General features: G+C 45.4%; 1 protein-coding gene across 1 annotated transcript in view; it reads left to right on the top strand.

The window, feature by feature from the left end:
- Positions 1–23,518, top strand: part of pdzrn3b (PDZ domain containing RING finger 3b) — a 451,624-nt gene that overhangs the window by 26,997 nt on the left and 401,109 nt on the right. Inside the window, exons 2-3 of the mRNA XM_041192618.1 lie at positions 4,024–4,104; positions 5,084–5,191. Of these exons, the coding sequence (XP_041048552.1) occupies positions 4,024–4,104; positions 5,084–5,191 (189 nt within the window). The remainder of the gene's footprint in view (positions 1–4,023; positions 4,105–5,083; positions 5,192–23,518) is intronic.

Raw genomic sequence — 23,518 nt, 5'->3', positions numbered from 1 at the left:
GGGAGAGATGATGGGGTGAGAGGGGGGAGAGATGATGGGGTGAGAGGGGGGAGAGATGATGGGGTGAGAGGGGGGGAGTGGTGAGAGAGGGGAGCAGGGAGGGTTTGAGAGGGGAAGGGGTTGGAGGGATGAGATGGGGAGGTGATGGGGGAGAGAGAGGGAGGAGAGGGGGATGGGCGTGTGAGGGAAGGAAGGGGGTGTCGGGAAAGGGGTGAGAAGGAGTGGGGAAAGGGTTGGGAAGGGGGAAAGGGGGGAATGGGGATGAGAGTGGTGAGATGGGGTTGTTAAAGTGGGGAAGGGGGTTAAAGTGGGAGATAGGGGGTGACAGTGGGGAGGGAGGAAGGAGGTGGGGTTGTGACGGGGTGAGAGGGGGAAGGGGTTTGGGGAGTGAGAGGGGTTGAAGGGTGGCGAGGGGGGAAAGTGGGTGGGGGGGGCAATGGTGGGAAATGGGTGGGGGGGGGAAAGTGGGTGGGAGTGATGAGGGGGGAATTGAGTGGGTGGGAGTGATGAGGGGGGAATTGAGTGGGTGGGAGTGATGAGGGGGGAATTGAGTGGGTGGGAGTGATGAGGGGGGAATTGAGTGGGTGGGAGTGATGAGGGGGGAATTGAGTGGGTGGGAGTGATGAGGGGGGAATTGAGTGGGTGGGAGTGATGAGGGGGGAATTGAGTGGGTGGGAGTGATGAGGGGGGAATTGAGTGGGTGGGAGTGATGAGGGGGGAATTGAGTGGGTGGGAGTGATGAGGGGGGAATTGAGTGGGTGGGAGTGATGAGGGGGGAATTGAGTGGGTGGGAGTGATGAGGGGGGAATTGAGTGGGGGGGTGATGAGGGGGGAATTGAGTGGGGGGGGTGATGAGGGGGGAATTGAGTGGGGGCGGTGATGAGGGGGGAATTGAATGGGAGCGGTGATGAGGGGGGCGGAATTGAGTGGGGTGTTGGGGTTGGGGAAAGGGGGTTGTGTGGTGAGAGGGGTAGGGGCGGGAGGGTTGGGGGAAGGGGAGGTGAGAGGGTTGGGTGTGCGTGTGAGGGGGGGGAAGGGGGTTGAGGATGGGGAATGGGGTTTGGGGGGCGAGGGGGAGTGTTGGCGTGAAAGGGGGAGGGGGCAGGGGGATGGAGAAAAGGGGTCGGGGTGGGGTGAAGGAAGTGAGAGGGGTAGGGGTGGGTGTGAGGGGGGAAGGGGGTGGGGAAGTGAGGGGGTAGGGGCGGGAGGCATGGAAGGGGAGGTGACAGGGATAGGGGTGGGTGTGAGGGGGGAAGGGGGTTGGGGATGGGGAACGGGGTTTGGGGGGCAGGGGGCGGGGGGTGGGGAAAGGCGTTCGGCGGGGTGGGGAAAGGGGGTGAGAGGGGTAGGGGTAGGTGTGAGGGGGGAAGGGAGAATGGGGAAAGTGGGTGAGGGGAGAGCGTGGGGAAGGCGGTGAGGGGGGAGATGGCGGTGAGGGGTGAGAGTGGGGAGATGGGGCTGCGGGTTGAGAGCGGGGAGATGGGGATGGGAGGAGGGTGGGTGAAAAGGGGGAAACAGGGTGCAGAGCGGCGTGGAGGGGCTGAGGGAGGAGACCTATGGGGTGTGAATGGGAGGAGTGTGAGGGGGGTGAAGGGAGGAGATGGGGGTGCACGAGTGGGGAGTGATGAGGAATGGGGTGAGTAGGGGGTAAGGGGTTGAGGGGGGAGATGCGACAGTGAGGAGGGGGAGATGGGGATGGTTGAGGGGAGACGGGTCAGATTGGGCAGAGGGGGAAGGGGATGAAATGGGGAGGGTGTGAGAGGAATAGATGGGGGGAGGGGATGAGAGGGGGAAGGGGGTGAGGTGTGGAAGGGGGTCGGGGGGCTACAGTGGGATGGGATGAGAGGGGGAGATGGGGAGTGAGAGCGGGGAGACAAGGGGTTGGTGTGTGAGCGGGGAGACAGTGGGGGGTGCCATGTGATAGCAGGGAGATGGGGTAATGAGAGCTGAGAGGGGGAATGTGGGGAGAGATAGGTGAGAGCGGGGGAACGGTGTGGCGAGAGTAGGGAGAGCAGGCAAATTGGGGGAGAGTGGGGGAATGGAAAAAGAAGGGGGAGTGAGGGAGAACTAGGGGAGAGAGGAGGAAAAGAGGTGGAACAAGGGAGAAGACGGAAGGAGAGTGGTTGAACACGACAGGGGGGTGGAGGAGACCGGAGGGAGAGAAGAGGAACAGAGGGGGGTGAGGAGCGAGAGAAAGGGAATAGTTGAGAGAGGAGAGGGAGTAAGCGGGGGAAAGAGGGAAAAGAGGAGGGAGAGAGGGGCTTAGGGGAAGGGGGGCCTAAAGGGGAGAGAGAGAGGGGGACAGGAGAGGACAATGTGGGGAGAGAGGGGGAACGGAATGGGGAAATGGAGGTCAGAAAGGAGTGAGAGAGTGAGGTGGGAATGGAGGTGGGGAGGGGGGTGGTCAGAGAGGCAGAGGGTGGCGTGTGGGACATGGAGGCAGGTGAAGGTGAAGGGGAGAAGGATGCAGAGGCAGAGGAAAGGGGACTGGAACAGAGTAAGGGTCAGGCAGCACAGAGTGTCTAACATAGACACAAATGAAGCAGTTGATGAGCAACAGTGTGTCATTCAGCACAGAGCGGCACATAGAGACTGACAGAGTCAGCTAGTGATGGACAACAGGAAGGGTCAGTCACCACACACAGACAAATATATATGTGTAGACAAATGGAAGCTGAACAATATGGAAAGTCAGTTAACACACACAGCTGCACAGGTGTATGTATTACATATTTTTATATATATATATATATTTGCATAAACATCTGTCTGAAGAGGGACACTTAAATCTCGTTCTGCTAAACCATCCATGACACAACTTCTGCCATGACATTCCCAGACCCCCACTGCAGTTTTGTGTATTCTGGGTGCGATGCTGGGGGTGAGGGGAGGTTCTTTGTCCCCACACTCATTGGTCAGCTCATCCTTTCCTGGAGGTAGAGGACAATTTGCAGCCACATTGAACCTTTGTCTTTTTGAATGATACTTAATGAGACCTGTGATAGCCCCCAACAACCGCACCCCCTTTCATCCACCCACCCATTCTGCTTGTAGTACAAATAAAATTGTGGCTGAACTTCCAACCAATTTATAAACACAGAATTAAGGTGTGCTGGAGGTTTCATTTAACAAAACAGTGTGTTGAACTAAATATTAGAAATAAATTACCCAGGATAGTTGCCACCCCCCTCCCCTATATGAAGTGTAAGATTGGAGCATGATTGCGTGTTAAAGTGGTGTCACTAACCATGCCACCAGAACTGCGAGATCAGTCCAACTCCTCCACTTCCAAGTGTTTTTGACCCTCAACAGATGGAGTAGGTTGTTGATATATTTTGTGCACAAGTCCAGGGGCAGGATTTTGAGTTTGGCGTGCAGGCACAGTCGACGGGCCCAGGAGCGGCCAGGAAACAGGCTGCTGCCTGCGAGGGCTGCCTCAGGGAGCTGGAGAATTTAAAAGCTATGAATAAAGATTTTGAAATGCCAAGAAAAATGTCCACGCATCAGAATCGGTCACCTGAACATCTGGCATGTTGAAAATTCTGTCCAAACATTTTAATTTTTAAAAAATTATCGGAAGCCTCATCCCGCCCTTGGATGAGGTTTCCTCAAAAAGTCAATGCCCGATTCGCCCGCCCGTCAATCGTAATGTTGGACAGGAAACAAAAAATCACCGTTGATTACTATGTTAATAGCCTTAGTAGGCCTCATAATGTTGGCAGCGGGTGTGTTGCCGACTCTTGCGCACGCCTGCCGACCAAAATAGCGTGCGAGTGCGCAATGATGTCGGATCAGTCACCGAATGTCATTATGTGCTATTTCACACTGGAGTGGTTCGGATGAGTGCCTGTACACCAAGCGAAAAATCCTGCCCTAGTTCTTTTGCTGTTAAACTGGTTTATATATCTGTTTAATTCAAACAATATTTTCCATTTCTTCCCATCATGGGCAATTACCAACTGGTCATTAAAGTAGTTATTCATGGCTTTGCCAACCAACATGTGTCATCTTATCCATTTCTAGGGCGGAGAGACACTGACCATCGTTATGCAGCGGGACTTGGGTTCCCTGGGATTTAATATTATCGGTGGGAGACCTTGTGCGGTATGTTTATTGCTACAACCCCATTATAACCAGCATTTTCAAAACCTGTTCCCCTATGGGGATATTTAACATTGCTCGGGACCTCTGACAAGATTTACAGCATCTGATCTCGTTAATGTTTTATGCAGAAGAACTGAACATGTTCTTCCAGCAATGCCAAAGTAGTTTCTGCAGCAGAGTTCCATTGATATACACATGCCCAAAGTGATTGCATTCATGCTGCAAATGGAAATACCTCTGGCAGCTCCTGCTCCTTTCACATGGAGGCATTACATTAGAATATTTAAAATATGCCTTTGTCAGCTATGGCTCACTTGGTAGCACTCTGGGCCCTGAGTCATAAGCTTCTGGGTTTAAGTACCATTTCAGGATTTTGGCACAAAAATCAAGGCTGACACTTACAGTGCAGCTCTATCAGAAGTGTTGTCTTTCCAATCAGAGTTCAAACTGATTCCCCTTCAGCTTGCTTGGGTGGATGTAAAATACCCCATGAGACTATTTCAAAGAAGAGCAGTAAGCCCTGCTGCCTTAGAAAGTGTTTATCCCTCAATCAGCATCAAAAGAACAGATTATCTGGTTATTATCACTTTGGTGCTTATGGGAGCTTGCTGTGTGCAAATTGGCTGCCACATTTTCTACATTGCAACAGTGACTGCACTTCAAAAGTACTCCATTGGCTGTGAAGCACTTTTGAGACGTTTGATGTCGTGAAAAACGCTATAAAGACAAGTCTGTCTTTTTCTTTTTTGTTGTTCCCCAATAGCAAGGCGACTGTCAGCTGTTGTCACCATATCTGTAGTTCAGCTATCACCTATTGCCACCACAAAAATGCCTTCAGGTCATTGCATGCCACATTGGATCTCATTTGAAGTTGGCACCTCCCCGTCTTGTTAGTGTGTTCACATTTATTTCATTCTGTTTTCTGTTGGGCATTTCAAATACTAAATTAACTTCTTATGCTTTTGGCACCTTTTTAAAGGAAAATCAAGACAGCACAACATGTGAGGGGATCTTTGTGTCAAAAATAGTGGAGAATGGGCCAGCAGACAAAGAAGGGGGATTACAGATCCAAGACAGGATTCTAGAGGTATGTGAAACAGTTACCCTCTCGAGTGTTGCTCAAGGGTTGATTTAATTTGTACAGTAAAGTAGCTTGGAGAAGGTTCAACATAACATGCACCTTAGTTCAGTGCTTGTTAGGGGGCAGGTGATAGTACTGTTTATTTCTCTCTCCAGGAGCGATGTGGCAGGATGTTGGGTTAATGGGTTTGCAGGATATGGAACAACGTTCCTCTAGCCACATGCTTTAACCCAAGCTCCAGATGAATAAGGACAAAGGGGGGTTGACGGCGGTGATATTAGCTAAGAAATGTACTAATGGTGACATTAGGGGTAGAAAGCAGGACGAGCAAGTGACAGCCCAAGTGGGGATGGGATGGGGGGAAGGGATCAAAATAGGTTAAAAGGTGGAGATGAAACAATGGATGGGAATACATTTAAAAGTAATGGAAATAGGTGGGAAAAGAAAAATATATTTTAAAAATATATAAATAATTAGAAAAAGGGGGATCAGAAAGGGGGTGGGGATGGAGGAGAGAGTTCATGATCTGATGTTGTTGAACTCAATATTAAATCTGGCAGGCTGTAAAGTGCCTAGTCAAAAGATGAGGTGCTGTTCCTCTAGTTTGCTATTGAGTAACTCAGCCACAGCTACCTTGACTACAGTTCCTCACACCCTGCTTCCTGTAAGGGCTTCATCCCATTCTCTCAGTTCCTTCGCCTCCGTCGCATCTGTTCTGATGATGCCACTTTCCAAAACAGTTCCTCTGACATGTTTTCCTTCTTCCTTAACCGAGGTTTTCCACCCACGGTGGTTGACAGGACCCTCACCGTGTCCAGCCCGTCTCCCACGCATCTACCCTCAGACTTTCCTCTCCCTCCCAGAACCATGATAGGGTCCCCCTTGGCTTCACTTATCACCCCACCAGCCTCCGCATTCAAAGGATCATCCTCCGCCATTTCCGCCAACTCCAGCATGTTGCCACCACCAAACACATCTTCCCTTCACCCCCTCTGGCAGCATTCCGCAAGGATCATTCCCTCCGGGGTACCCTGGTCCACTCCTCCATCATGCCCTACACCTCAAACCCCTCCCACGGCTCCTTCCCATGCAACCACAGAAGGTGCAACACCTGCCCCTATACTTTCCCCTTCCTCACTGTCCAAGGTCCTAAACACTCCTTTCAAGTGAAGCAGCATTTCACTTGCACTTCGCTCAATTTAGTCGACTGCATTCGCTGCTCCCAATGCAGTCTTCTCTACATTGGAGAGACCAAACGCAAACTGGGTGACTGCTTTGCGGAACACCTTTGGTCTGTCTGCAAGCATGACCCAGACCTCCCTGTCGCTTACCATTTCAACACACCACCCTGCACTCATGTCCACCTGTCTGCAGTTGGCCTGCTGCAGTGTTCCAGTGAAGCTCAACGTAAACTGGAGGAACAGCACCTCATCTTCCGATTAGGTACTTTACAGCCTGCCAGACTTAATATTGAGTTCAACAACTTCGGATCATGAACTCTCTCCTCCATCCCCACCCCTTTCCGATCCCCCTTTTTCTAATTATTTATATATTTTTTAAATATATTTTTCTTTTCCCATCTATTTCCGTTACTTTTAAATGTATTTCCATCCATTGTTTTATCTCTACCTTTTAGCTTATTTCGATCCCTTCCCCCACCCCACCCCCACTAGGGCTATCTGTCACTTGCTCATCCTGCTTTCTAGCCTTAATGTCACCATTAGCACATTCCTGAGCTAATATCACCACCGTCAACACCCCTTTGTCCTTTTGCCTAGTCATCTTTGGCAATTTCTTCTTTGCCTCCACCTATCATTGGCCCTCTATCCAGCTCTACCTGTCCCACACCCCTCAGCCAGCTTATACTTCACCACATTTCTATTTTCCTCAGTTCTGATGAAGTCATACGGACTTGAGACGTTGACTGTATTCCTCTCCGCAGATGCTGTCAGACCTGCTGAGTTTTTCCAGTTATTTTTATTTTTGTTTCAGATTTCCAGCATCCGCAGTATTTTGCTTTTACCCCAGATGAATATCCTTTACAACATTTGCATTTCCTGGTAGGGTCGTTGTTGTGGTCATTCCACATGCAACTGTCTTCCAACACTATCGGTCGTTTTGGTGTGCTGTGGTCTTGTGACCACCGGCGATGGGGTTGAAGCTACAGAATTAAATTTCACTTGGAGCACTTGCAGAGAGGTAGTTCAGGAAAAGCAACAGGACTTCATTGCAGAACTGAGAGGTGAAAAGGCACTGCCTGAAATCATTATGTAACACATGCCACTAGACTTGGTAGACTTGACTTCATGCTTGTAGAAGTTTACTCATTAATGTATGCTGCTGCGAATTACAGTTGCAGTGTTGCTCTGCCTAACACAGCTTCAGTTCATCACAGTGGGATGTAATTGAATCCCTGCTGACTTTTTAAATGGAGTAATTGTGGGTGTTTTGCAGCAGACTTTGTGTGTCACTGATTTCAGATTTTAAGCTTTTTATGAAGCAACTAGTTAAATTTCAAAAGTTGTGAATGCAATGTTTTATCTCCTGCATTTTCCTTCCCTGGCCCAAAAACACGTATCTCTGAATATTGCTTTTATGATTATTTCTGGAATGAGAGTGTCTTCAGATTGATTTTGATCATTTTTTCATTATTAAATAGCAAGGTCCCACGATATTTTCTCAGTTGATGTATATTTGTCTGTATGAGAAATTATAATTCATTACGTTTTGTGTCATAAATTGCAATTATCAGTTTAAACCATTTGCAATTGTTTATGCAGGACTTTAGTAACTTGATTAATGCTTAAAATGTGAAAATGGAATGTAGTCATGGACAAAAGTAATAAGTGTACTAAATTAAAAGAGTGACACCTCAAGCTGCTCGGCTGATCTAGTGAAGTTTCCTTTTCATTGTATTGTTTATTGTGTGTGCGGAAGATACATGCTAGTGGTTTACAGAAAGTAAATCAGTGTTAGTAGCCATGTAATATGAGTGGGAGTCAGCTGCAGCTCAGTTTGGTTCACATTTCCTAAGCTATTGATCCCTGACGTGAAGCCTGTGTTTATGCAGTATGGTCATGCTTTCAACTTATTTTCCATTTCTGGCATGTTTAGAGCATATTCACTGTTGGCATGTGAAGTAATACATGTGTGATTTGACACTGGAGTCAAGGTGCTTTTCTCTTTCCAGTTAATTCCCATGCCATTATCAGTTCCCTCGGGTCTGGTTCCATGTGCCCTATCTCCTTGAGGATGACAAAATTCACCAATAGGGGGCCTTCCCAGCTGAGTTTCAATAATTGATGTATTGCCCAGTCACAAGCAATTTGGAGCAGGAACCCTGCCATGTTTCCTTTCTGTACCTGAGGATGGTTAAAATGGCCCATTGCTGCTTTGACCGATGTAGTGTGAGAAAGTTCAGCATTTCATATGATATGTACAACCTTGAGTGTAAACCATTGGATTACAGGCCACGTGTGGTTATGGATGTTTAACTCGGGATTTATTCAATCAACCAGCCGGCTAGAAAATATTGCTACTTGTATGTTAAACTGTCACCATCTACATAGGAGATGATCAAAAAATGAGTACCACTAGGCTGTAAGAACTTGTATTTTAATATTGTAATGAGAGATCCCTAATATTACTGAGAAACTTTGAGTTGAGGCCAAGGGAAAAATAAAAACATTTGAAAGCTTTTCATTCCATTACTCCAGCAATTGTTATGCCAGTAAGTATTTTTTTCATTTTCATATTTTGAAGCCAATTAAGAAGAGATTTTTCCTGGACACAGCCTATTTATGCCATTACTTAGCAGCTTATCAGCATATTGCAACAGCAAGTTGGTCAACAGAAGATAACTCCAAATGTTTTCCTGCATTATTTTACTTAATTCACACCTAGGCCACAAGTTTAGGCAACAGCCTTGGTCTTTACATTAATTTGACTCCAAATGTCATTTTCTCATTTGCTTTGTATTTCTGTACAGATACCTACTGATATCTTAAGTGTGACTTTAGGATCTTCAACTTTTTATTCCCAGTAGCATTTTAAACTGATGAATAATCCATGAATTCAACTGTAAATACAATTCTTAATCAGCTTTAAATTTGTTTATCTTGATTGTACTTTTTTCTTTAAAGGAATGCTTCATAGCAGTGCACCCTTGATATATACCTTTTTTTTAAAAAAAAATCTTTCCTCCATGGCCTACTTCAAAGACACTGCCCAAGCTTGTTTCCATTCCTACCCATCACAGTACAGTTCCTATAATGGCTTCTACTCCCACCCCTGCATGTTCACTGTATTACAAGGCTTCAACCATTCTTGGCTCTCTTCCTTGCCTGCATGTTGCCACTCAGTGACCTTGTTCATAAATGTGTGCCTAGTTCTACCTCTTCATTGCCATTGTCAGCCGCTTCACCACTACAGTGATGTTGGATTGTTGAGCTACATTGATTCCAGAATGAGCAAAAATCTTCGTCAACTCCAGCCTCTCTTTTGATAAAATCAAAGCCATATCATTGATTTTCGCCAAAAGTTCCACACCTTGTATTCCAACTCAATCCCCTCCCTGGCTGCTTTTGTAAGCTGAACCTAGTGATGAATAACCTCTAACACAAAAATAAAAATACCTGGAAAAACTCAGCAGGTCTGACAGCATCTGCGGAGAGGAACACGGTTAACGTTTCGAGTCCGTATGACTCTTCAACAGAACTAAGGAAAAATAGAAAAGAGGTGAAATATAAGATGGTTTAAGGGGGGTGGGGACAGGTAGAGCTGGATAGAGAGCCAGTGGTAGGTGGAGATGTCCTTTTATCTATGACATCTTTTGGCTAAAGAGGTGTTGGCGGTGGTGATATTATCTAAGGAATGTGCTAATAGGTGGCATTAAGGAAGCAGGATGAGCAAGGTACAGATAGCCCGAGTGGGGTGGGGGGAAAGGATCAAAATAGGCTAAAAGGTAGAGATAAAACAATGGATGGAAATACATTTAAAAATGATGGAAATAGGTGGGAAAAGAAAAATCTATATAAATTATTGGAAAAAAAAGGGGATCGGAAAGCGGACGGGGATGGAGGAGAGAGTTCATGATCTAAAATTGTTGAACTCAATATTCAGTCCGGAAGGCTGTAAAGTGCCTAGTCGGAAGATGAGGTGCTGTTGCTCCAGTTTGCATTGAGCTTCACTGGAACAATGCCGCAGGCCAAGGACGGACATGTGGGCATGAGAGCAGGGTGGCGTGTTAAAATGGCAATCGAAAAGGGGGACTGGGTCATGCTTGGGACAGACTGAAGGTGTTCCGCAAAGCGGTCATGCAGTCTGCGTTTGGTCTCTCCAATGTAGAGGAAACCGCATTGGGAGCAGCGAATACAGTAGACTAAAATGAGGGAAGTGCAAGTGAAATGCTGCTTCACTTGAAAGGAGTGTTTGGGCCCTTGGACAGTGAGGAGAGAGGAAGTAAAAGGGTAGGTGTTGCACCTTCTGCGGTTGCATGGGAAGATGCTGTGGGAGGGGGTTGAGGTGTAGGGGGTGATGGAGGAGTGGACCAGGGTGTCCCGGAGGGAACGATCCCTGTGGAATGCCCCCGGGGTGAGGGGGTTGGGGGGGGGGGCGGGTGGTGGTGTTGGTGGTGGTGGAAGGAGTGGTGGTGGTGAAGGGAAGTTGTGTTTGGTGACGGTATCATGCTGGAGTTGGCGGAAATGGCGGAGGATGATCCTTTGAATGCGAAGGCTGGTGGGGTGAGAAGCGAGGACAAGGGGGACCCTATCACGGTTCTGGGAGGGAGAGGAAGATGTGAGGGCAGATGCGTGGGAGATGGGCCGGACACGGTTGAGGGCCCTGTCAACCACCGTGGGTGGAAAACCTCGGTTAAGGAAGAAGGAAGACATGTCAGACGAACCGTTTTGAAAAATGGCATCATCAGAACAGATGCGATGGAGTTGAAGGAACTGAGAGAATGGGATGGAATCCTTACAGGAAGCGGGGTGTGAGGAGCTGTAGTCAAGGTAGCTGTGGGAGTCGGTCGGCTTGTAATGAATATTGTTGGACAGTCTATCACCAGAAATTGAGATAGAGAGGTCAGGGAAGGGAAGTATCAGAGATGGACCATGTGAAAATGATAGAGGGATGGAAATTGGAAGCAAAATTAATACATTTTTCCAGGTTCAGTCGAGAGCATGAAGCAGCAATGAAGCAATCATTGATGTACCGGAGAAAGTTGTGGGAGGGGGCTGGAGTAAGACTGGAACAAGGAATGTTCCACATACCCCATAAAGAGACAGGCATAACTGGGGCCCATGCGGGTACCCATAGCCACACCTTTTATTTGGAGGAAGTGAGAGGACTTTAAGGAGAAATTGTTCAGTGAGAGAACAAGTTCAACCAGACAGAGAGTAGTGGTGGATGGGGATTGTTCGGGCCTCTGTTCGGGAAGAAGCGGAGAGCCATCAGACCATCCTGGTGGGGGATGGAGGTGTAGAGATGTCCATGATGAAGAGGAGGCGGTTGGGGCTAGGGAACTGGAAATTGTTGATATGATGGAGGGTGTCAGTGGAATCACGGATGTAGGTGGGAAGGGACTGGATAAGGGGAGAGAGAATGGAGTCAAGATAGCAAGAAATGAGTTCCGTGGGGCAGGAACAGGCTGACACAATCGGTCTGCCGGGACAGCCCTGTTTGTGGATTTTGGGTAGGAGCTAGAAGCGGGCCGTCCGAGGTTGGGAGACTGAGGTTGGAAGCTGTGGAAGGATGAATAACCTCTGCCTTGTTTGACATTGCTGGGTAGGAAGCACGTTTTAAAGCTCATTGGTACTGTATATTTCAACTCCGCTCTCTGAAACTCTCATCCATGCCTTTCAACCTCCATTTTTGACTACCGCAAATCTCTGTTTGCCAGCCTCCATGTTATAGGGTCCTTTAAAACTGCAGCTTGTTCAAATTGGTTGACTTAAGGCTGGCCTCCTAGTTGAATTGCCATTGTCTGCTGATCTCTTGTTTTTAGAGAGGCTTGGGTAGAACACCTGGGTGACTTCCTCAAATGCTATTGTTTTTAATAACTATTTAGTGATCTAAGTATCATGATGGTTGTCGATGTACATCAAGCTATAAAATGTTCCAAATGTATAGGCTTTAATTGATATTGATATATCGGGGGAGAAGGGCAAATAGTTGCTAGGAATCAATTCTCCTGGTCGTCATTTTGAATAGTGATTTAAACCAATCATCCATAACATTGATTTACAGTTTTCATGAGGGTGGAAGGGGATGAAACTGTGAACTTGAGCGTTTCAAAATACTGGTTTAAAAATTGAGGATGCCATGTGATACAAGCATAATTTGACTTAGTCATCATAATGTTGATAATCAATCTATAAAAAACCAAGCACCCTGCTATATATTTTAAAAAGCTCAGTTGATTTTGAGAGTGTAACCTCATTTCAGGTTGGAGTCCTTTTGTGGCTTGAAGTAGTTGTTTGAACTTTTAAATGAGGTGACTGCTCTTCACTCAGGTTAAAGAAATTGTTTGTTCCATTTTCTTGATACTTAAATATAATGGCGTTCTGCAGATAACTGACTTAAGATAGTCATTTGCAAATGAATGTTGAGTATGCTTTTAAAGATACTGCAGATGCAAGTCTTATCCGTGTAGCTGCAGTAGTGGTATAAATAGTGTGGCTTTAATTACTTCTTAATTTTAAAGATTTTGTTAGAAATGGAGCTACTGCAAACATCTTAGTGAATCTTTATTCTTTTTTGGCAATATCAATAAATAAACTGTAGCTGCTGCCTTAAGAGATTAATTTATTACTGTAGGAAAGTGATTTGAGGAGAGCATAAGGCTCATTAAGTCCACCAAATGGCATTTAATATTTATTCATTGTCGCTACTGCATATCACTGTTACAAATATTTTGAACTATTTTTAAAAATGTTTTGTATATCAGCAGATCAAGCCAGATGCACCTTGGGATTATTTTTGTCCTTCTATTTTTCCTTGTTTTTGCCATGTATTAAATTAATTGATGGTCACTAATGCTGGGGTGTAGTCTCGCAGAAAATGGTAGCTGTCTAGCACTTTATTAAAATTACCACTCTTCATGCATTACCAGGCTAATGAGTGTCAGATATTTCGAGGCCATCACAGCTGCACCCTTTTGTCCACACCTGAAAGCCACTTGTATGTTTTAACAGGAGTCATTGGACAGTGATAAGCAGCAGGAATCTATCTGCCGATACCTACTCCCTCTCCACTTCAACCCCCGCGCCCCTCCACAACCTGGGGTTCAGGCTTCAATTTTACACCTATTGCGAATATGCTGAAATTGGATAGCTCAGCACTGATATGTAATTGAATGCTTGAAAGATTAATATCAATAAACAGGATGATGAATGCTGAATTATTTCAACTTCTTCACAAGACTGTGATGTTAGCTGTTCGCTTAATATTTTCCATTGTCTACCTGCTCAAAATTAAAGCTTAAGCTGTTTAGTTTCAAAACACTATTTCAGCTCTTGTATGAAAATTATAAATCTGCTGTTTATGTGGTGAAGACTGGTGTTAATATTATATTATGGATTCACCAGGTATTGACATACTTCAGTAGTAATAACATTAGGAGATTCTGACAGTTATTGATCTTTTTAGAAGTAAGGTGTGTTTTTTGGGAGGTGTATAGTGAAGCTTATGTTGCAATTTATTTGCAGCTTCAGCTGTACACATGCAGAATGTTTTGGAATGTTTTTTAACTTGGGAGTTTTGACTTCTAGGTAAACCTTATAAACTGACTTACAGTTTCATACAAGATTTTGCATTCAGTTTTTCCCCTATTTTGTTTAGTTGAACTAAAAGTATATGTATGGAAATGCTGCAGTGACAAAGCTCTTGGTACCCTATTCATACACTACCAGTTTCAAAAGAACTCTGAGCATTCGTTTGTGTGTCCAGTACAACATGGGCAATGCAAATATAATGCATTGAATCATTTTGTCTTGCTCATGTTGACCAAGAGTAAATACCAACTCTGATTTAAACTTATTTTACATATATTTCTACCTTTGAGTTTAACTTAAAGGTCATTTAGAAATATGTACATTTTCACTATAATTCAGTTTCTTTTTGTACAACTTTGGTCCAATGATCAATTCTTCATTTGATCTTGAACTTGACAATGTCACATTTGATAAACAAGTGGGAGAGTTGTTTGTGATATTTTACCACAAAAAACAATAGCAGGAATATTTCAGGGTTAGGGGCTATATTTTTTAAAAAAGATAGAGCATAGATACTTTTAGTTTAGGAGCTATTGTAAATGTTTATGCTTATTTAAAATATTTGTGATGACTGACCATCAGGCTGAGAAGGAGTTGAGACTGCCACAGATGTGCTTTTTTGTCATATGTGTTTCTAAAAATACCAGGAGGAAACAAATACTATAAGCTCTATAAAGAAGTATTTTGATGAACTAAATCCATTACCATTACAGATCTGAATCAAAAGAAGGAAGGTGCATTAAAAAACACTTTCACATACTCACGATATTGCACACCTTTTTCATGCCAATTAATTGCTTTTGAAACGCATTCTCTGTTCTGTTTAGTACAACAGCAATCATGCACACAAAGTCCAATAAATGACAGAATGACCAGTCAGTCTATTTAGGTGATGCTATTGTGCAACATGCATGCATTCTACAGTTAACTCAGCTCTACCAGTGTTGTTCTTAATGCCCCTGTTGCACTGATTGGAATTAGAAAGACCTTGATGGAGCTCTTGGTTGGCAGTAGTAGCTAGGATAAGGAGTTCTTAGAGTGCTTTCAAGACAGTTTCTTGGAGCAGCATATTCTGCAACCAACCAGAAAGCAGGTTATATTAGACTTAGTATTGTGCAATGTGATATGATTAATTAATGACCTCAGAGTAAAGGCACCCCTAGGTAGCAGCGACCACAATGTGATTGAATTTTACATCCAGTTTGAAAGGGAGAAGAGAGGAAGCTAGCTAGAAATGTAAAAATGGATAGCAATAGTTTCTACAGGTATTTTAAAAAGGAAAAGACTAAGGAAAGCGAGTGTTGGTCCTCTGGAGAGTGACAGTGGGGAGTTAATAGTAGTTAATAATGAAATGGGGGAAGAAATGAACAAATATTTTGCTTCTGTGTTCACTATAGAGGATACAAAAAACATTCCAGTAATTGCTGTAAATTGGGAGGTTGGGGGGAGAGAGGAACTTGGTGAAATTACAATCACTAGGGAAGCAGTACTGAGCAAACTGATGGAGCTGCGGGCTGACAAGTCTCCAGTTTCAGATGGACTTCATCCTAGGGTCTTAAAAGACATTACTAATGAGGTAGTCGATGCGTTGGTGTTAATTTTCCAAAGTTCCCTAGATTCTGAAAAGGTTCCATCAGACTGAAAAGTAACAAATATAACCCCTCTATTCAAGAAGAGAGGAAGGCAGGAAACAGGAAACTATAGGCCAGTTAGCTTGATGCCTGTCAAGGGGAAGGTATTAGAATCAATCATTAAGGTGGTTATAGATGGACACTTGGAAGAGCTCAAGGCAATTGGGAAGGGTCAACCTGGTTTTTTGAAAGGAAAATCATGTTTAACCAATTTATTGGAGTTTTTTGAAGGAGTAGTATGTGCAGTGGATAAAGGGGAGCTTGTAGACGTACTGTACTTGGGTCTCCAGAAGACATTTGATAAGCTGCCACATCAAAGATTATTACGGAAAATAAAAGCACATGGTATAATGGATAACATATTAGCATGGATAGAAGATTGGCTGGCCAGCTGGCAGAAAGCAGAGAGTATGCACAAATGGGTCTTTTTCTGATTGGCAGGATGTGACGAGTGGAGTCCCACAGGGTCTATACAAGGGTCTCAACTTTATACCATTTACATCAATGACTTTAGATGAGGGTAGCTAAATTTGCAGATGGTACAGATAGATAGGAAAGTATGTTATGAAGAGGACATGAGGAGGTTGCAGATGAATATGGATAGGTTGAGTGAGTAGGCAACAATGTGGAAAAATGTGAAGTTGTTCACTTTGGCAGGAAGAATAAAAAAAACAGTACTATTTAAATAGAAAATGGTTGCATAATTCTGAGATGCTGAGGGATCTAGGTGTTCTTGTGCATGTGTCACAAAGTTAGTATGCAGGTACAGCAAGTAATTAAGAAAGTTAATGGAATGCTATCCTTCATTATGAGAGGGATTTAACAAAAAAGTAAGGATATTATGCTTCAGTCATACAGGGCATTGGTGAGACTGCACCTCAAATACTGTGTGCAGTTTTGGTCTCCTTATTTAAGGAAGGATGTAACTGCATTGGAAGCGGTTCAAAGGAAGTTTATTAGATTGATACCTGGAATGAGTGGGTTATCTTATGAGGAAAGGTTGGACAGACTGGTTACCACTGGAGTTTAGAAGAGTGAGGGGTGATTTGATTGAAGTATACAAGATCCTGAGTGGCCTTGACAAAGTGGACGTCGAAAGGATGTTTCCTCTTGTGGGTGAGTCCAGAAGTAGGGGGCACTGTTTTAAAATTAGGGGTCGCCCTTTTAGGAAAGAGATGAGAATATTTTTCTGAGGGTTGTGTGACTTTGGAATTCTCTGCCTCAGAAGGTGGTGAGGTTGGGGTCATTGAATATTTTTAAGGCAGAAGTAGATAGATTCTTGTTAGGCAAGAGAATCAAAGATTATCGGGGTTAGATGGGAATGTGGAAATTGAAACACAAGATGATCAGCTGTGATCTTATTGAATGGCAGAGCAGGCTCGAGGGGCCAAATGGTCTACTCCTGGTCTTATTTCTTATGTGCTTATGTTGTATGTTCCCTGTAAGACATATTTTGAGTTCATTTGGGAGTATTGACTTTCAGTGTCTGATTCTTGGGGCTATTGTCTTGGATCCAGTGTGCTGGCTTTGATGAAAATTCAACAAGAGATGGTTCCTCCCAAAGTTGAGGAATTAATCTGTGGTTTTAATGTAATGCAAAGTGAATTTATTTTTGTGCTATTTTGCTTGTTTCATATTGAGAATGATTTAACAGGTTTGTTATCCAAGGGAAGCAGATTGAATAAAACTTGGTCTACATAGGCCATGAATAGTTTAGTCAATATCACATCTTATATAAAGAGAAACAGAAACAGGAATACCTGGAAAAACTCAGCAGGTCTGGCAGCATCAGCGGAGAAGAGCACAGTTGATGTTTCGAGTCCTCATGACCCTTCAAGAGAACTAAGTAAAAATAGGAAAGGGTGAAATATAAGCTGGTTTAAAGGTTGGTGGGGTGGCGGGGGGGGGGGCATGGTTGTTGGGACAAGCAGCCAGTGATAGGAGGAGATAACCAAAAGATGACACAGACAAAAGAACAAAGAGGTGTTGAAGGTGGTGATATTATCTAAAAGAATGTGCTAATTAAGAGTGGAGAGCAGGACAAGTAAGGCACAGATAGCTCTAGTGGGGGTGGGGTGAAATAAGACTAAAAGGGCATAAAAGGTATAGATAAATGATGGGTGGAAGTACATTTAAAAATAATGGAAATAGTTGGGAAAAGAAAAATCTATATAAATTATTGGAAAAGACAAAAAGGAGGGGGAAGAAATGGAAAGGGGGTGGGGATGGAGGAGAGACTTCAAAATCTAAAATTGTTGAACTCAATATTCAGTCCGGAAGGCTGTAAAGTGCCTAGTTAGAAGATGAGGTGCTATTCCTCCAGTTTGCGTTGAGTTTCAATGGAACAATGCAGCACCCCAAGGATAGACATGTGGGCAAGAGAGCAGGGTGGAGTGTTGAAATGGCAAGCGACAGGGAGGTCTGGGTCATGCTTGCGGACAGACTGAAGGTGTTCTGCAAAGCGGTCACCCAGTCTGCGTTTGGTCTCTCCAATGTAGGGGAAACCGCATTGGGAGCAACGAATGCAGTAGACTAAGTTGGGGGAAGTGCAAGTGAAATGTTGCTTCACTTGAAAGGAGTGTTTGGGCCCTTGGACGGTGAAGAGAGAGGAAGTGAAGGGGCAGGTGTTGCATGTGGAGGTGCCGTGGGAGGGGTTTGAGGAGTAGGGGGTGATGGAGGAGTGGACCAGGGTGTTATCGAGGGAACGATCCCTAAGGAATGCCGCCGGGGGGGTGGTGAAGGGAAGATGTGTTTGGTGGTGGCATCATGCTGGAGTTGGCGGAAATGGCGGAGGATGATCCTTTGAATGCGGAGGCTGGTGGGGTGATAAGTGAGGACAAGGGGGACCCTATCAAGAGGGAGGAGAAGGCGTGAGGGCGGATGTGCGGGAAATGGGCTGGACACGGTTGAGGGCCCTGTCAACTACCGTGGGTGGAAAACCTCAGTTAAGGAAGAAGGAGGACATGTCAGAGGAACTGTTCTTGAAAGTGGCATCATCAGAACAGATGCGACGGAGGCGAAGGAACTGAGAGAATGGGATGGAGTCCTTACAGGAAGCAGGGTGTGAGAAGCTGTAGTCAAGCTAACTGTGGGAGTTGGTAGGCTTTTAATGGATATTGGTGGACATATTCAGTCATATGTTATATGGTTATTCTCATCTGCTAAGTATATTTTGTTGCTAATGACTAGTTGGAACAGACAGATTTGACCATCTCCATTGTGTGTAAATGTTTGGTTATTCAATTTGCATAAATAGAAGTTAACAATGCCATGTGGTGTCATTTACTCATGCACTCTGGGCTATTTAAATTTCAACTGCTTTGGATTTGTAAACTTGAAGTCACAATCATGATCCCAAATTAATGGAGCCAAACATAGATCAAATCCTAACACTTGTACTGCAAGCGCAGTTGATAGATTCATTAATCCGCCTCCACTTGCATGCAGTGACCAACAACCAAATGCAGTGCATCTCCCAGTCTCAAGAGAAATACTCAACCTGGAGTCAATGGCAGCGTATTTGACCATTTGAACTTTGTTCTAATACAACGTGTCGGCAAGCAGAAAAAATAAAGGTACATCTAAAGCAGTAATATCCTGTGTGTTTCTTGTACCTACATGATTAATACTATGTCTGTGCAGCTTAGTTCAACACTTACACAGCACTATGCATCTATATACAACTATGCTTTCTTTAATAGGGATTTGTTATAGCTAATGATGAACATAAATGGATAAAGTACTTAATTGGCTGTGAGGTATTTTGGGATATCCTGGAGTTCTAAAATGCACTATATAGATGAAATGGGTCGAATTTTTGTCTGGATGTGGAGGAGCATTTTTCAGGGAATCCAATTTTCTGCCACATTCCTGACTGTGCTATTTTCCTCTGGCCTTTTCATGGGTCGTGAATGCCCAGTATGAAAAATGCACACCAGCTCCCAGTGAGGTTCAAGGAGAGCTTCAGGGTATCTTTGAAGTGTTTTCCTTGCCCTGCCCTGGAACATTGGCTATTTGAAAGTTGAGGCAATAGAACCTGGCTGGCCAATTAACAACTGGCCAGCGTGAATCGTGCTGAGACTGGCTCAGAGTTGGCTGTGAGGGTGGGAGCAGGCTGGGCACTGAGTCCAATGGGGAGGGCAATTTATAAGTGGACAGAGACCGTCTGAAGGCAGCCAGAAGGTGGGCAGAGGTATTGGGGAGTATTTTTGTGAGTATGTCTGTGCCTGGAAGGATATTTTCTGTCGGAGTGGTAATTATGGTCTTAGATACCTGCATCCCATACCAGGCGGGAAGATAATGCCTGTGGGCACTCTGCTCCCTGTTTTACTGATGAATGCCTAAGTGTTCTTCTGGAGGCCGTGAGTGCCTGGCAGGATACATTGATCCTGCAGGATGGTAAGAGGGGGCCACCTCATCAAACCAAGAAGGCGTGGATGGAGGTGGCTGCCCAGGCGCGTGGCAATGATGTGGTGCACCACACTTGGCTTCAGTGCAGGAAAAGGTTCAGTGAGCTTCTGTGCTTGGCTAGAATACTGAGTCCATTTGGAACTGTTTACAGATGTCTTAGTGGATAGCAGGACTTGCTGGCGCTCACGGGTGTGAAATGCAGAGCGCCAAATGGCACATATCCCTGTGCCTTGGCAGACTGAAAAATGTAAATTTCATCACATTTTTACTTCTCTTTAGCTCAGAAGAGTCATATGGACTCGAAACATTAACTCAGTGTTTCTCTCCACAGATGCTGTTAGACCTGCTGAGTTTCTCCAGCATTATCTGTTTTTGTGTGTGAAAAACGTGTCCGTTTGGCTTGGATGTATGCAAGGATGTGATGTGCCAATGTAATGGGCACCTACACCTGTGTCTCTTGGGGTTGGGGGGGGGTGGTGTGGGGAGGCTGGTACAGCCTGGTATGTAGTGGGGGGACTCATGAAAGCACTTCCGTCCTTACAGAGAAGGGGAGTCATAATGCTCAGGAGTGAGGACAAATGGATGGAGGTGTGTCCAACCTCCTGATTTTGATTCAGGCGGAGGAGGAAGCTCTGGACCTGGCCTGCAAGTGTGAAGCCAGGTCTGCAGGTCGCAGAGAGGCAGGGGTCTTGGAGGAACATAGAGTCCAGTGGACAGGGAAGAGACAGGGGGAGGGTATAAGAGATGTAGGGCAGTGGCATTTGGAATGAGATGTTTAAACTAATATCCCCTGTTGCTTGTCCGTTCACATTGCTTCTGTGAGGCAGTTGTCCATTGAGAAGCAAACAATGCATGCACCTTGATTTTGCAATGGTGTTACCTATTGACATTTTATATTCCTCCCTCAAATGCGCCATCCTCACGATGCTAAGCAGACCCCGAGGACCCTCCCTACCCTCGAGGAGGAACTGCTGCACAGATGCACCTGAGTCACATCCTCCCTGTGCACTAAGCACCAGCACAGACAGAGGGACGTTGGTAGGCATTAGCATGTTGGATCAGATGATACTGCATAGTGGGGAGGGCACATCACATTCACCTGAGGAGCTGGTGAAGGCAGAGGATTGCTAGAGACCGGGACGATGCTGAGTCCGAGGCAGATGATGAACCTCTGGAATTATCCATCAGGTGGCAGATGCTGGATGTCCAGCGGGATGCCCGTGAAGATCTGGCAGAGATCCCTGAGGGCCTGCATGCTATGGTCTATGTCTTGGATGAGTCCATGTGGAGTGTGAACACTGTGCTGACCTGTGGCTCTGAACAAACAGCTTCCTTCATAGAGAGAGTGGCGATTCTCATGGAGAGGCAGCTCCAGGAATTCAATCACGGGTTTCTGGGGTTACGTTCAGACCTACAAGCCCACACACTGGCAGTGAACTCAGCAGGGGAGGCTGGCGGAGTGGTATTGTCACTGGACTAGTAATCCAGAGACCAACGCAATATTTTGGGGACCCGGGTTTGAAACCCGTCCGGACAGATGCATTTAATAAAAGTCTGATGGTGACCATGGAACCAATGTCGATTGTTGTAAGTACCCATCTGGTTCACTAATATCCTTTAGGGAAGGAAATCTGTCGTTCTTACCTGGTCTGGCCTACATGTGACTCCAGACTCCCAGCAATGTGGTTGACTCTTAAATGCTTGCTGAAATGGCCCAGCAAGCCACTCAGTTGTATCAAACCGCTGCAAAGTCTCAAAAAGGAATGAAACCGGATGGACCACCCGGCATCAACTAAGGCACCAGAAACAACAACGGCAAACTCAGCCCCATCGACTCTGCAAAGTCCTGCTTACTAACTTACTAAGTTTACTGAGTGCTAAAGTTGGGAGAGCTGTCTCACAACTAGTCAAGCTGACATAGCCACACTCACGGATAATGTTCCTGACGCCGCTATCACCACCCCTGTGGCACAGTCTGAAGTCTCATGGTATCAGGTCAAATATGGGCAAGGAAACCTCCTGCTGGATTACCACATACCTGCCTCATTCAGCTGATGAATCAGTGCTCCTCCATGTTGAACACCACTTGGAGGAAGCACTGAGGGTGGCAAGGGCACAGAATGTACTCTGGGTGGGGGAATTCAATGTACGTCACTAAGAATGGCTCAGTAGCACCACTACTGCTCAAGCTGGTCGAGTCCTATAGGATTTAGCTGCTGCGCTGGGCCAGTGGCAGGTGGTGAGGGAACCAACAAGAGGGAAAAACATACTTGACCTCGTCCTCACCAGCCTGCCTGCCAGCCAGAGGTGCATCTGTTGATGACAGTATTGGTAGGAGTGACCACCGCAAAGTAATTGTGGAGACAAAGTCCCACCTTTGCATTGAAGATACCCTTTGTGTTGTATGGCACTACCACCGTGCTAAATGGGATAAATTTCGAATGGGCCATCAGCAGCAGCAGATTTGTACTCGAACACAATCATGGCCTGGCATATCCCCCACTCTATGAATCAACCCTGGTTCAATGAAAAGTGCAGGAGAGCATGCCAGGAGCAGCACCAGACATACCTAAAAAAAACAAATGAGGTGTCAGTCCAGTGAGGCTATAACACAGGACTACTTGTGTGCCAAACAGCATAATCAGCAATTGATAGACAGAGCTAAGGGATCCCAAAACCAATGGATCATATCTTAGCTCTGCACTCCTGCCACACCCAGTTGTGAATGGTGGTGGACAATTAAACAACTCACTGAAGGGGGAGGCTCCTCCATGATAGGGGAGCACAGCATGTCAGTGCAAATGATAACATTTTCTACAATTTTCAGCCAGAAGTGCCAAGCGGATGATCCATCTCGGCCTCCTCCAGAGGTCCCCAGCATCGTAGCTGCCAGTCTTTAGTCAATTCAATTCACTCCATGTGATATCAAAAAATGGCTGAAGGCACTAGATAGTGCAGTCTGTGGACCCTGACAATATTCCAATGATAGTACTGAAGACTTGTGCTCCAGAATTTGTCGCGCGTCTAGCCAAGCTGTTTCAGTACATATACAACACTGGCATCTACCTGGCTATGTGGAAAATTGCCCGGGTATGTCCTGTACACAAAAAGCAGGACAAATCCAACCATCCAGTTACCACCCCATCAGTCTACTCTCCATCATCAGTAAAGTAATGGAAGGGGTCATCAACAGTGCTATCAAGCAGCTCTTGCTTAGCAATAACCTGCTCACTGATGCCCAGTTTGGGTTCTGCCAGGGCCGGTCAGCTCCTGATCTCATTACAGCCTTGGTTCAAACATGGAGAAAAGAGCTGAACTCCTGATGTGAGGTGAGAGTGACTGCCCTTGACATCAAGCTGACATTTGACCAAGTGTGGCATCAAGGAGCCCTAGCAAAACTGGAGTCAATGGGAATAAGGGGGAAAACTTTCCACTGGTTGTAGTTATACCTAGCACAAAGGAAGATGGTTGTGGTTGTAGGAGGTCAGTCATCTCAGTCCCAGGACATCACTGCAGGAGTT

Source organism: Carcharodon carcharias, chromosome 7, assembly GCF_017639515.1.
Source record: "Carcharodon carcharias isolate sCarCar2 chromosome 7, sCarCar2.pri, whole genome shotgun sequence".
Lineage (NCBI taxonomy): Eukaryota > Metazoa > Chordata > Chondrichthyes > Lamniformes > Lamnidae > Carcharodon > Carcharodon carcharias.
This window is presented reverse-complemented; position numbering and strand designations above follow the sequence as displayed.